Below are 15131 nucleotides of genomic sequence, written 5' to 3'. Positions count from 1 at the left end.
GACAAGTTGAAAGAAAGAAATGGTACTGAAGAGGTGTGATTAAAATCTAAACTCTGATCTCATGGATATGCTCAGTGCTTCAATTCCTGTGTCGTAGCAGTCAGTATTTTTAATTTCTTCTTTTTTTTTTTTTTTTTTTTAATGGACAAAATAAACCTTTTTACAAGGAAAAAAGAAAAACATTAGAAAAACTCAACATAATTTCCATAAAAAACACCACCAAAATTCCACTACAAATCCAAAATTTTAATCTTAATGACCCTTTTACAAAGAGATTTTATAGGCTTAGTGTACATATTCACAAAAGCAACAAACTAAGGCATATTCTCCATAGCCATGTTTATAAATGAAAAACTTTGAAAAGCCCTGTGACTTGATCTCAGGTAAATCTTGTCAAGATATAGGCAGTTAAAAATTTTAAGTGTTTTAATTACTTCCACATGTAGTGGACTGTCAGTTTATACAGTTATCATGAGTATGAGTTAAATTAATTTCAAATCACTGCAACAAATACTTCGGTAAGAGCACGAAGCTTAAACATTATTTTAAAGTGCTCATTAGAAACCCAACATTTCGATTATAATTAAGAAATGTTAGAGATATTACATTCCTTACATATCAAGTCTGAAAGTACAGTATGTACACAATCTACAGTCTTGTCTTTACAAATAGGAAATAATTTATCTGTGTATCTCACACATGACTAGTAGCTGAAGGGAAGCGGAAAGACTATTTTGACTCGGCCAGAAAAAGGAGGGAAAAAAAACCCCGAACAGTCATCCCACATACATACAGTCATCACACATACAGCTATCAGAATTCTCTATCCCAAGAGCTGTCATTTTGGCCAATCTCCTTGACTAATGCTCTTTACAGCCACTCGTGAAGTCCCCACCAGTATGCTGCTGTTTACAGCATCTCTCTTGTAATGCAATTGCTTGGGTCTCTTAGAACTGGCAAGGCTGCTGTTAAAGAGAAAACGTAATTAAGCAGAAGAATTGTGCCCTGCAACATATTACAGTTTGCAGAGAGAACTCTGAACTAGACAGTCATACAATAAAAATTCAGACATTTTTTATTTTAGTTTCTGAATGAACTATAGTGCTTATTGAAAAGACAAAACTGATAAAGAGGCATCTGTAGCAAATTTAAAAGCCTACACTGACTTCCTTGTAATACCCTAACCAGCTCCTTTCAATCCAGAGACGCAGTGTTTGCAGTCAAGTCTCTCATCCTGACAGCAACCAACCAAACTTCTCCATCCACTACCAGTCTTCTGTGATTTTGACTTAACAGTTTTGCAGCATATGGTATTACTCTGTGCACAAGTTAAGCCTGTTTCACAAAGGACTATTATGAGGTACTGAAATGTCAGCATTGTGCATCATTTTAATCCCCATAGTGCACATGCTTTTCAACAATCCCCTTCAAAGTACAACATGACGAGTTTTCAAAAATGCAAACAACCCAAAACACAAAATCCAAGTGTATTCATTAAAGCACAATAAAAAAAATTACGTTCCTCTCATTGCTTTTCAATTCTCAACTGCAATGAAGGGCAACAATGTTTCTTTTCAGACTCCACAACTGGACTTCTGTAATTTTCAGACAGATACAAGAGTGTACCTACTCATATACAGTAATATGATTACAGTAAAATCAAAACTCGCAAAATAAAATAATGGTGAACATTCCATAAGCAGATTTAACTTTTGGTAAACATTTCTCCTAGGCTAAAGGCTAAAATACGCTGTACAAAATAATCTTAATATCTGCAGTAATAAGACTTGTTTAGCTTAGCCTCAAGCTTAGTGTGTGGTCAGCCTTAACTATGCAATTTTGTAAAAGAACAAGTAGATGGAAGATTGTAAAGCTGTATTTCTTCTCTACTTCTACTCATTAGCAGATTCTTCCCTTGCAAAACAACATGCACATGAAAAAAATTTACTGTGGCACTGAGTTGAAAGCAAACACGTGTATGGGCAACAAAGAGGTGTCAAGGTGACAAACGACTACACTGGCTGCTTTCCTCTCCACCTGCAGCAAGCTTGAGCGTTGTCAGCTTACGAGGGGGGTGCTGAGGGCTCTTACGAAGGTTATCGTCCATCTGCAGAGAAATAATGAGAGCCGGATCTGGCAAACAGCAGAATACAGATTATAGCATTAGTCTTATTTGTTAGGGTTGCCATCATTCATGCTGGTTTGGGGTATCTTTACCCTCTTACTTCAGGACCAGCCAAAACTGGTGCTTTGGTTTCTTTCCACTCCCAAATACATACTTGTGTTAGAGATGCTATTCCTTCCATTACATACGGTGCATCAAACCCATGGCAAATGGGTGTGCTTCTGCTCAAGTCACTTTGTCAAGATTACTGAAGGAAGCAACACTGTTACCTGTTCCTAAGAGTAAAATTTTGTACAATAGCCAAATACTGCTAAAATGGAGATCAAGAGAGTCACACTGCTAACATCAATGGATGTTTCTGTATGTTCAACACCATGCAAGAATAAACCTTTTCAAACCAAAAATGTTCCAGAAGCACTGAGTGAATTTTTATTAGTTACAGATTACAAAACCCACTTACTAAAGAACTTGTGATAAGTTTTTCAAAGACAGGTTAAAATTAATCTCTGAATATAAATAGTAAACATTTTCATAGGAAATCAACCTAATTCCCTATGTGTAATGTGGTCTCAAAAGTTTAGTTAGTACAGAATAAAAGCACGGGGGAGATCTACAGAGGTTGTGTGGTCCATCCCATTTCCTCAAGGCAGGATCAGCTTTACTTCAATCGTGCCTGACAAATGTTTGTGTAACCCATTGTTTAAAAGTTCCATAGCCACACTTCAATGCCAGAAAGAGGATCAATACCTAACGCTACAGAAGCTGATCATAGTTAACGATCTACTTCATACACTGCTCTTTTTCAGGAAGAAGTGCCTTCTATCCTTCCAGTTAGTGTTCTGTCTGCATGAAAAGACTCGTCCTTCACAAGTATTTTTCACATAAGTTGCACAGCTTTTAGTAGGTGCTGAGTGACAGCCTTAGAAACAAAGAACGTAAGAAATAAAAGCTAGATGTAGAAAAAGCAGGAGTGTGACTACACGTTAGTTACTACCGCATGCAGCTGGGAGCAAGGAAAGCTTGTGATCAGTCTTAATTTGCAGGACCATTTCTGAATTTTGATCAATACATTTGCCTCCTCCTTTGCTGAACGTACACTTGAGGAAAGATACCATTCCTCTGTTGGTATGCACACCTGCAAGACAGTGTTCTTTTGGTTGTATTAAAAATACTTTTTTAACTACAAGGCTTCATTAATTACTCCTTCCAAGTAATGTAATATTCTTCCTGCCTCTCTACACAACGTAACTCAGTAGAAAAGAAGTCCATTGTACAGTTGCAGCTGCCATGCAAGAATATCTGTGAACAAGTAACCACAAAAAGAAGAATAATTAGAGACTGAAGCAAAAGTAACCTTTTCAATCAAGTTGGATTCCTTATTTACAAGCTGTGTGAGTTTCTGCAGATTAGCATCTGCTGTATCCTGTCCAGCCGGAGAATGGCCTGGAGAGTGAAGGCAAAAAGATGAAAAGTGAAAAGGTATTTACAAAAGCTTTTAAATCCTTAAAAAATAAGCACACATTGGAAAGAAAGTTCGTGCAGTATTTTCATGCAAAGAAGAATTTAAGTGAAAAAGCCATTCTATGTGAGCAAAACAGTACTAAGTGTGAGCCATAAGATTTTGCCAATGCTTGACAGAATCTGAGTATTAACCCTTGCTTTTAATTTTCAATCCCTTCTGCTGAACTTCAGAGGTTTCTCCACTTCACTTCCCACAAAAACTCCAGCCTAAACTACATAAAACCTAATCTGCCTTGGCTCACCAGTGGAATCCTGGAGTACTAATCCCAACAGAAGTATACATGACAAAAAAGGGAAAAGAAACACAGCTTACCTGAGACACTTAATCTGAAGTAGCAAGTTAAAATTTCATCACAGAATCGACACAGGTTGGGAAGCTGTTTCAAGTGCTCTTGTAATTGTACCCTGGGGAAGCACACTTTATAAATTGGTGCAAGGAAACCAAACACAAAGGCATCCAAGGTTGTAGGCCTAAAAGAAGTGACAAAAGGAAACACCAAAGTGACTGAGGTAAGATATGTAAGACTTCTGCAACTCAACAAGTTTCTGTGTGTGTCAAACACAACTCAGGATGGAACGCAGTTCTTTTATGATTCCATCTTTGCCTATCAACCTGGTAAATGCTTTGTAGCAACTATCTACTCATATCAGCACCTCTGAAGTAGAATGTGCTGGCAACCTGAAACAGTAACTTCAGCATTAAAGCACAGTCATGCTGTCACATACGCTGATAAACAAGCCACTCTAAAATGCATTTCTGGCACCACAAAAGTCAAGTTATATGCCAGGGACACAGGATCCTCTCTCATGGTGTGATCCAACTAAATGCACCTATCATCCATTTTAGGACCTGTTGGTGCTATGTTCTTGGCCCTATCTTTTTCCTGCTCTGCACACATGCCACGGGAAGCGGAGTGCTCCCAGACCTATGCTCTCCTCCCATAGGGGCAGTAGTAATACCTCAGGCCTAAAGCATTTTTTGTACATACAAAGACAGGAGGTGACTGTGGCTAGAAAAGGGTTCTCTAGTGCACCTCACATTTTCTTAGCAGCTGTGGGCAGAATCTGCCTCTCTGTGGAAAAATGATGGATAATGGAGATACCACATTGTCTCAGTTTGAAGATCTCATTTTGACCTGTTTGCTTACTCAGATTTATCTGAAAAGCAGCATGTGAGACGTGAAACTAGTGTGCATGACTTTTAAAATTCTGTCAGGTTTAAAAAAAAAGTAAGAGTTCAAGTGCTCACAGAGTCACATGTTTTATTAGTCATCTACAAAAAAAACCCAACCAACCAAACAAACAAACAACAAACCACACTCACGTATCTCCAAAGAAAAACTGAGATGTTCCCAATCTCTTCGACAGGAGATTTAGGCACTCCTTGGCATCCCTGTATATCTGATGAAACACAAGACTAAGAGCCTTAGGTATAGCAAGGCTGGTATGCGCAGCATCATTCATCGTTCAACAGTGTGTTAGACTGATTCAGTTTTTGCTTTTGACAGAACCAACTCACGAATTCTTTACTACACAACACATACCTGTGCTTCCACTTCAGTGAGACTGTAAAGTGGAGGTCCTCCCTTGGTCAGCAAGATCCTGTTCAGTGCTTCACTGGACATCTTTCCAGGCAGATACAAACTTAGTGGAAAGGCAATCCTTGAGGCAAACCATGGCTTTGTCACACTGCAGTAATTTTCAGCCTCAATCCAAAAAGTGTGTAGCTTTATCAACACAAGGAAAAATATAACTGAGATTTCAATGAAAATAGCAGACACCTCGTAAAACTTGCCACGTAAGACCTCTGTCGAGAAGCAGAAGAACCAAGATTTATTCTAATTTAAGGCAATCAGGTGCCATAAATTTATATGCTAATCCTTTGAGTGGAGTATATAATTAAGGTGACAGCTACCTTTCAAATAAAGAAAAACACCAGAGATACTACAAAGGTCTATATGCATCTGCATAACATTACGTACATACTATGTACAGACACATACACACACACATACTGTATATTGAAAATATATTACAATAAAAGTTGCAGACATATGGGAACACGTTTGAACTTTCTAAAATTTTGTTTTGAAATTACATACAAATCTTAAAATAAAAGATACTATGAAATGATGACTTGGAAACCACGGTCAGCTGAAGAGGTAGCTTACAATATCATCTGGTTAGAATATTTTTCTGTACAAACTGAAACCAAAGTCATCCAAGAGATGCAGTGTCTGTGGGGTTTATAGCTCTAATGTAATTACACTGAAATTATGAGGGAATGTGGCCATGTGTTATTTAAAACTGAAAAATTAAACTACTGATGGGCATTTTAATCTACCAAAGTTCTAACTGAACAGTTCAAAAGGCTTCCAGTTGTGTGGCTCACATCAGACATGCCACATCTTAATCAAAGCTTTTTTCAAGAAAATCAAAGGAAACAAAATGTGGCCACAATAAGGTGTTTCAGGATACAGCCCCCCCTCCAAAAAAACCGCAAACCAAACCCCTCAAAACAACCAACCAAACAAAAAATAAACCCCACCAAAACCAAACAACAACCAACCAACCAAAACTCAAGGAAACAAAAAACAAAACAACTCCCCCCCATAAGTGTCCTTTATTATTACTTGACATCCCACAAACACACGCTTCTTTCCTTTTCAAATGTTGCTAGGCAGTATTTCCAAAAATTGGACTAACAAAGCAAACACATTCCATTCAGGGCTGCGGCTGAGAGACTTTAGTGCCTCTCATGCTGGGCACCTCTTGTAGCATTTACTTCCAAATATTCTGACCATTATGAAGTATTTATCAATATTTACCAGAGCTGGAAGCAGTTTCTCTTCGAGCAATGCAATATATGCCAGTGTATCAGCTCCTTGTTTTGCAGACAATTCATAATCTGCATTATATTTCTACAAATTAAAAAAAACAAAACCACACAATACCAAAACTGAAAACCTAAAAATAGTCTTACACAGAACTTTTCAAAAAAATGAACAATGCAAAGTTACTTCAAACTTAACAGCTATCAAGTCAGTAAGTATAAAAACACTTCTGGGGAAGAAACCAGGCACTTACTAGAATATCTTCCCTTAATCAGGCCAGCTATATCAAACCTTGTTGCATCTCCCTTTTCTACCTTCCCATTCTTAGATCTTGGGCCCTTCTATTCCCAAAATAACTCAAGCCTCCTTCCCATTTGTTTCCAAGTAAATATCCAGCCATACAGATATTCAGACATTTCAATGCTTAGGGATGTAGCAAACCTCTGTTAAGTCCTCATCTTTATTTCTGAAGAAGCATCTGGCACTTCAGATGGTGTAAGCATAAAAAAAAGGCATGCAATTCCCATATTTTGCTTTTAATTAACATTGTAAAAGTTAAGGAATTGGATGCTAACAATGTAAGGGACCAAATGCACAACTAAATTAATTCACTTACAGCTGACTGAACTTTTAATTCTAACATTGGATTTAAAAGGGCTGATAAATTTTGGGGGGAGTGAGTAGATCTGCTTCATTAATTTATAAACAAAGGATCAGTACTGATACTTAAAAGATATCCAAAAGGCAAGCATATAATTGTTGAGGGTTTTTTTCCCCAACACTATGAAATCTTTGGCATTCAAATGAATACCAAATTCAAATTCAACTCAAATGAATATGCAACTTACGTATTTGAATTTCAAAACAGCTATCTGAAATCCCATCTCAAATGCAGTTTTCAGATTCTGGTTTCCCCCCCTCCAAAGATTTGAAGTTTCACTACAGCATTCATCAGATCATCTGACTCTGCAGGAGCTGCATTTGTAATGTACAAGCAGAATAGTGGTCTAGAGGACCATCTTAGAAATAAAAAGATAGTGCTATGGTTTAGTAGACATCTTTATACTTCATGAAAACAAGAAATCACACAGTTTTACTCTTTGGAAATAAAACATTAGGATTTTATCTTCAAAAGGCAGTAAGATGTGGATCAGGAAATGGCTGCAGACATTTTTATGTTACAAGCTACAGAAAAACTACACAGATTAAAAGCAACTGTGCATATTATCTTCCAAAAAAAAAGAGCACTGGGAAATGACTACCCATTTAAGCAGTTAAACCAAGGCTGTGATATCCTAGCTCTAAAAAGTCATAATGACATTAAAGATATGATAATTACTGAGCAGGGTGCTCAGTAACAAACTGCTCAGTTAAGGACAGTTTTTTGTCCTTTTCAACAAACATTTTATCGTGCCTGTTTTTAATCTTTCACATGACTAACAATCAAACTTCAAATCACAATTTCTCATCCACCATTTTGCAATTCTCATGCACGTATGAAAAACAGAAAAGCACTGGGTCTCAACTGAGTTTCCAGCCGTATCAATGTATACTGTAGGGACCTACAGAGTCACTACTAGGCAAAGAAAACAAATATTTTTTGAAAGCGACCTACCTGCTTTCTTAAGAAGTTTAGTATTTTTGCTGGCTGAGAAATCACCTTGTCTTCTGATATGAGGACTGGTATATCTCCTGGAGGGCATAAATAATACAGTCAACAATTTATACCATAGAATCAGTTGGGTTGGAAAAGACCTCTGAGATCATCAAGTCCAACCCTTGATCCACTACCACTGTAGTTATTAGACTATGGCACTAAGTGCCACATCGAGTCTCTTCTTAAAAACCTCAATGGACAGAGAATCCACCACTTCCCTAGGCAGTCCATTCCAGTGCCTGATTACCCTCTCTGTAAAGAATTTCTTCCTAACATCTAACCTAAAACTCCCCTGGCAGAGCTTGACACCATGCCTTCTTGTCTTACTGATAGCGGCCTGGGAGAAGAGACCCCCACCTGGCTACAACCTCCTCTCAGGGAGTTGTAGAGAGTGATGAGGTCTCCCCTGAGTCTCCTCCAGGCTAAACAACACCAGCTCCCTCAGCCTCTCCTCATAGGACTTGAACACAAGTCCCTTCCCCCAGCCTGGTTGCTCTTCTCTGGACCTCTCCAGCCCCTCAATGTCTTTCCTGAACTGAGGGGCCCAGAACTGGACACAGCACTCCAGGTGTGGCCTCACCAGTGCTGAGTACAGGGGAAGAATCACTGCCCTGGTCCTGCTGGTCACACTGTTCTTGATGCAGGCCAGGATGCCATTGGCCTTCTTGGCCACCTGGGCACACTGCTGGCTCATGTTCAGCTTCCTGTCAGTCGGCATCCCCAGGTCCTTTTCCACCTGGCTACTCTCCAGCCACTCTGTCCCCAGCCTGTAGCACTGCAGGGGTTGTTGTGGCCAAAGTGCAGGACCCGGCACTTGGCCTTGTTGAACTTCATTCCATTGGAATCAGCCCAACTCTCCAGTCTGTCCAGGTCCCTCTGCAGAGCCGTCCTTCCTTCCAGCAGATTGACACTCCTCTTCAAATTAGTGTCATCTGCAAATTTGCTAATGGTGGACTCAATGCCCTCATCTAAATCATCAATAAAGATGTTAAACAGGACTGGGCCCAGCACTGATCCCTGGGGGACACCACCAGTGACCGGCCACCAGCTGGATGCAGCCCCATTCACCAGCACTCTCTGGGCCCGGCCCTCCAACCAGTTCCCAATCCAGCACAGAGTGCCCCTGTCTAAGCCATGGGCTGCCAGCTTTTCCTGGAGAATGCTGTGGGAGACGGTGTCAAAGGCTTTGCTGAAGTCCTGACAGACACATCCACAGCCTTCCCCTCATCCACTGGGGGGGTCACGTGGTCATAAAAGGAGATCAGGTTGGTCAGACAGGACCTGCCCCTCCTAAACCTGTGCTGGCTGGGTCTGATCCCTTGTCCATACTGTGTGTGTTGTGTGATTGCACTCAGGATGATCTGCTCCATAACCTTGCCAGGCACTGAGGTCAGGCTGACAGGCCTGGAGTTTCCCAGGTCCTCCTTCTGGCCCTTTTTGTGGATCGGCGTGACATTGGCCAACTTCCAGTCGTCTGGGACCTCCCCAGTGAGTCAGGACTGTTGGTAAATGATGGAGAGTGGCTTGGTGAGCTCCTCTGCCATCTCCCTCATCAGCCTGGGGTGGATCCCATCCAATCCCATTGAGTTGTGAGGATCCAAGTGGCTCAGCAGGTCTCTAACTCTTTCCTCCTGGATTACAGGGGGGCTGTTCAGCTTCTTATCTCTGTCTACAAGCTCCAGAAGCCAGCTGTCCTCAGGACAACCTGTCTTACTGTTGAAGGCTGAGGTAAAGTAGGTGTTAAATACCTCAGCCTTGTCCTCATCTTTGATAACTATATTCCTGCCCACTTCCAAAAAGAATGGAGGTTTTCCTTGCCCCTCCTTCTGCTACTGATGTATTTGTAGAAAGACTTTGTTACTATTAATAGAAGTGTCAAAGTTGAGTTCAAATTGTGCCTTTGTCTCTCTGATTTTCTTTCTACACATATTTTCTTTCTACACATTCACAACATAACTGTCTCAATGAGCCCAACAGGACTTCACTACTAGCTACTATTAAAGTATTAATTATCACCAACACTTACTATTTGGATTGATTTTTTTAATGGACTTTATGTATTTTTGCTATCAGGAAAGCCATTAAACTTTTAGCAAGTACACCCAGATAGTTCTTCGTATTTGCTCCTAACAGAAAACAACACAACGAAAGGCAAGAGCCAAAGGGTCAACTACTGTATGAATTCAGTAATGGCTAAACTGATGATGTGGTTAAGTATAAATGACAGAATAATTTAATCCTGAAGTGATGTTACCTCTCTGAAACACCCCAAGATAACAACTTAAATGCTGAGCAAACAAGCAGTGAGCAGGAGCATCCAACAGAAAGAAATCATCTCTGACACCTTATATTCCATCTTTTATGAGTCAACCACTCTAATTCAGCACACTGCTAAATATCCCAGCTAGTGTAAGCTATACTCGTTGAGGCTCACATTGCACTTCCAACTATACCAGCCCCTTAAGTTATGTATAATTAAAGAGCTATTTCCATGCACAAGTCTATCATTATAAATATGCAAAATGCAAAAATCTTAAAAATTTGCTTTCGCTGTACCATCAATTTAGACTGCCTGAAACATTTGTGTACTTGGCACTACTGCTTTGTTGACTGTCTGCTGCTTCACCCATATACATTTTAATAAATTGCCCTTTGAAGCATTTTATTTATGTCTTAAATTATTTTATTCCCCCAAATTCATCACACTTGATCCTGTGAAGTCACTTAACTGGGGCAAGCTGCACTCATTAACACAAACCCAATGCGAATGCAGAAACTGGAACATTTATTTATAATGCAGCTGTGATTAAAAGAATAAAGACTGCAAAGATGGTACCTTTTGGAGCTTTCCAGGAGCTACTTATAGTATTCACTGTCAGGGGAGCACCAGAAAATTTGGCGTAAGCCTGCAATAAAGATCGGGAGAGACGGGTTAAATTCTGTCACCATGTGTAAGAAAATCGTAAGACAGGACTTCAGAAGTTGTTTCAAACATCCTCGGGCACTGAGGACTGATTAGCAGCAAGTGCGCGGAGAGGCGCGATGGGTTTCGGTCGGGCTTCCTTGCCCTAACACGACCTCAGGAAATGCCGCGCAGAGGCCCCGCAGCCCCCGGGAAGGGCTCGGCCCTCGGGGGAAGGACGGCAGCGCCCCGAAGAAGGGCTCGGCCCCCGGGGGAAGGGCAGCGCCCCGGAGAAGGGCTCGGCCCCCGGAGGAAGGGCGGCAGCGCCCCGGAGAAGGGCTCGGCCCCCGGGGGAAGGGCAGCGCCCCGGAGAAGGGCTCGGCCCCCGGGGAAGGGCTCGGCCCCCGGGGGAAGGGCAGCGCCCCGGAGAAGGGCTCGGCCCCCGGGGGAAGGGCAGCGCCCCGGAGAAGGGCTCGGCACCGCCGGGAAGGGCAGCACAGCCCGCGGCTCTTGTGAGGCACGAGCTGGGCCGTGCCGCGCGCCCAACGCCGCCTCCCACTCCCGGCCTCTTCCGCGGGAAGGAGCCCCGCGGACGACCGTGCCGATGGCAGGCAAGCCTCAGGGCGCCGCCGCTTCCTCCTTCCCCCCCTCCCTCGAGGGGCGGGCGGCTGCCCGTTACCATGACGGTGAGAGACTCCGGGTGCACGGACGGCAGCCCCCAGTCGCCCCCCCAGCACCTCAGCTCCATGGGAGCCGCCATCTTGTTCGCCGGCTGGACAGGGCGGCACTTCCGCCGCCACATGGAGACGCCCGAGCGGGGCGGGAGGAGGAGACGCCGAGGGCGGCGAGCTGCTTGCACCGCCGGGGCGGCGCTGCGGGCGGGCCGTGTGCTGGGGCAAGCTGCACTCATTAACACAAACCCAATGCAAATGCAGAAACTGGAACATTTATTTATAATGCAGCTGTGATTAAAAGAATAAAGACTGCAAAGATGGTACCTTTTGGAGCTTTCCAGGAGGTACTTACAGCATTCGGCCGGTTGTTGACACCGAGGCTCGGGCGTTGGAGGGAAACCGCGGAATCAGTTGGGTAGGGGAGGACATCTGAGACTGGTCGGGTCCATCCTATGACCGAACATTACCATGTCAACTAGACCATGAGTGCCACGTCCAGTCTTTCCTTAATCACTTCTGTGGATGGAGACCACCACCTCCCTAGGCAGTTCATTCCAGTGTCTAATCACCCTTTCTATGAAGAAATTCTTCCTAATGTCCAGCTCAAACCTCCCCTGGCACTGCTTAAGACTATGTCCTCTTGTCCTATCACTTGTTCCCTGGGAGAAGAGGCCTCACCTCTCTACAACCTCCTTTCAGGTAGCTGTAGAGAGTGATAAGGTTGACGCTCAGCTGGATACAACCTGAAAGGAGCTTATAGCCAGGTGTGGGTTGTTTTCCCAGGCAACAAGTGGTAGGATGAGAGGACATAGTTCTCAATTCAGGAAGGACATTGAGGTGCTGGAGTGTGTCCAGAGCAAGGAAGCTGGTGAAGGATCTGGAGCACAAGTCTTACGAAGGGCTGGGGTTGTTTACTGTGGAGAAAAGGAAGCTCATAGGGGACCGTATCACTCTCTACAGCTACCTGACAGGAGGTTGTAGCAAGGTGTGGGTCAGCCTCTTCTTCAAAGTAACAAGTGGTAGGACCAGAGGAAAAGGCCTCAAGTTACACCAGGGGAGGTTTGGATTAGATATTGTGAAAAATTTATTTCCTGGAAGAGTTGTCAAGCATTGGAACAGGCTGCCCGGGGAAGTGGTGGAATCACCAACCCTGAAAATGTTAAAAAAACCTATGTAGATGTGGCACTTGGGGACACATTTTAGTAGTGAACATGGTGGTGGTGGTGGTGGATTGATGATTGGACTTGATGATCTTAGAGGTCTTTTCCTAAGGAAAACCTAACCATTCCATGAGCCACCTTATGGCTCTTCTTAAGGCAGCCTGAAAGAAGGCTTAGGAGGTAAATAGGGAAGTAAGCTTTGCATTGCCTTTAGGCCCAGTTTATCTCTGTGTTTTTGTGGGTTCCAGAGTAAAGATGAAAAAAAAGGCAATTTGCATCTTTCCTCCTCCATGTCAGGAACTTTTTCCTCTTGGTTGCCTAAGTGGAATTCCTATTAGTATAAATGAAAAGTAAGTAGGTGCACTGAGGATGGATATATGACTTGACTTGAAAAAGTGGAGCTTTAATTTGTGTTTTGGAAAAAGCAAAAATTCTTTTGAAACCTGTCTTTGAAACTTGTAACCTTTGAAACCTACATTTTTTTCTCTGAAAATGAGGCAAGATCAAACACATAAGTGTTCCCGTAAATATGGAAGTATGTGATTTAGAGCTGATTTTTCACTTGCATTAAGACTTCTATATCTTAATTGTCCACAAATCCTGATTTTTAATCATCCATATAATTCCACCAAAACAGTGATGCATATTAGGAACAAAATATGAAAGGTGAATTAAGCAGCAGGGATTCCTTTTCATTTCCCCTACCCCATTACTTGGAATTTGAACAAGTTACAGACTCTTCTGTAAAGTGCAATCTGTAGTGTTTGCAGCTTCTCTCTATTCTGTATGTTTAAAATCTTATTAACTTAAGTAAAGTAAGCAAGTCAAACATTTTAATGTTTGAGGTTTTCTGTCAGATCCCATATGAAAAATTAGTCATTATATTTATAACTTCCTTGCAAAATGTGACCGGCATTATGAAAGCTTCTTGTAAACAAAATGTCCATTAATCATATTTTGATTCTTGATTCTTATTCAGGATATTAACCTCCAGTAAATTAAGCTGGAGTTTGTACTTCAGAGAATACACAAGAGTGAAAAGGCGATTGCTAGTATTCCATTGTTTTTATTGAAAATGTTGATTAGAAGGTCAAATAGCCCCTTCCAGACAGCATATAAACATTCTATTTTGTAAAATCCCTAAAGAAAGTTGTGCCTGAGCACAAAATCCCCTTCAGTCTGTAACATACTCCACCAATAAAACACAGCACAGAAATGAAAACTGAGAAAATACACAGTACATTTATGTACTGAGTAAATTCTCCTAAACATGGACTTAAGCTTCTGTTTTTATTCAGCCTCCCTCTTTCTCCCTGTTCCACAGCACTCTGCACTTGATCCTCTGTTTTTCTCACTCCCCTGTGCAGCTCCTGGCCAGCCCTTTGACACCACCATGTTCTCTTGTCACTTCTACTGCAGGGGCAAAGGATAGTGGGAGTGAAGCCGAGGCATTGCTTGTTGTGTAGAGACGAATTTAGAAGAACAGTGGGGTGAGGAGGAACAATAGCACCATACAATGGATGTGGATGAGCACCCTTCTGCTCGGTGACAGGCAGAGGAAGAAATTTACAACTAAAGGAGTGGGTCAACACTGCTACACGGATAAGCTAAGAAGCAGGGTGTGTAATAAGATATATACACACATGTGGGGAGGACAGTTGGAGGGCATGTGAATATAGGCCAGCCAAAGGTATTGGAAATCTCACTGTGCCTGTGCTGGAGAGCAGCCCACAGCAGTGCTCTGTGCAGGGGCACAGCTGCTCCAGCAGACCCTGCACAATGTGCTCAGCAGCCGCAGCCCTGCAGCATGCTGTGTCTTGCCTCGCACACAATGAGCCCCCCAAGGACTGTTCTCTGTGGTGCTCGTTAGCTGTATGCACCAACCCTAATGTGACACAACATTAATCAACACTACTTTGCTCACTTAACATAAAATTTCCCTTCTATTGTTGCCCTACTTTTTGTGATGTAAATAACACCAGACAGCTCCAACTTTTCCAACTACATGTGAATAGCAATCTGCAAGGAGACCAAACATGGCTTCCTGAGTTTCTGATGTGACAGTTTCCTCTGCAGGGCTGAGGCATAAAGGGAGGTACAGGAAAGAGAGGGCTGTGCAGCAGGTTGGGAAGCCCATCATGTGCTGCTGTTTCTCACTAGCACCCTTTTACCTGTGCTTTCTTAACATCAGCATTGCAGAGGCTAGAATTTTTTGAAGTAGAGGACAAACAATGGGTTAGTGACATCCTGAGGGCACA

At 42.3% G+C, this 15131-nt stretch overlaps 1 protein-coding gene across 5 annotated transcripts; it reads right to left on the bottom strand.

Annotated features, from left to right (window-relative positions):
* Positions 1-225: 225 nt before the first annotated feature.
* Positions 226-11839, bottom strand: MTX3 (metaxin 3). 5 transcript variants are annotated; one of them, XM_050329189.1, is made up of 9 exons: positions 11719-11839; positions 10974-11043; positions 8096-8172; positions 6475-6567; positions 5191-5373; positions 4971-5047; positions 3960-4117; positions 3480-3568; positions 226-2107 (listed from the first exon to the last, which is right to left on the bottom strand). In XM_050329189.1, exons 1-9 carry the CDS (start codon positions 11797-11799, stop codon positions 1997-1999), a joined length of 939 nt encoding a protein of 312 aa, XP_050185146.1. In that variant the 5' UTR covers positions 11800-11839; the 3' UTR covers positions 226-1996. The 5 variants fall into 5 exon arrangements, with proteins under 5 accessions (XP_050185146.1, XP_050185147.1, XP_050185148.1 ...); XM_050329190.1 differs by having other exon boundaries at positions 226-2133; positions 11719-11822; XM_050329191.1 differs by lacking the exon at positions 3480-3568 and having other exon boundaries at positions 226-2133; positions 11719-11822.
* Between the last annotated feature and the right edge of the window lie 3292 nt (positions 11840-15131).

Source organism: Myiozetetes cayanensis, unplaced genomic scaffold (assembly GCF_022539395.1).
Source record: "Myiozetetes cayanensis isolate MyiCay16 unplaced genomic scaffold, myiCay2020 scf4, whole genome shotgun sequence".
In the NCBI taxonomy this organism is placed as follows: Eukaryota; Metazoa; Chordata; class Aves; order Passeriformes; family Tyrannidae; genus Myiozetetes; species Myiozetetes cayanensis.
The sequence above is the reverse complement of the archived record's forward strand: the minus strand, read 5'-3'. Positions and strand labels throughout refer to the sequence as shown.

Coding starts and splice junctions, on each gene's coding strand:
- MTX3 (XM_050329189.1), bottom strand. CDS start 11,799: ATGGCGGCTCCCATGGAGCTGAGGTGCTGGGGGGGCGACTGGGGGCTG. Junction 8,173..10,973: donor CTCCTGGAAAGCTCCAAAAG/GTACCATCTTTG, acceptor TATGCCCTCCAG/GAGATATACCAGTCCTCATA. Junction 3,569..3,959: donor CTTCAGATTAAGTGTCTCAG/GTAAGCTGTGTT, acceptor TTCACTCTCCAG/GCCATTCTCCGGCTGGACAG.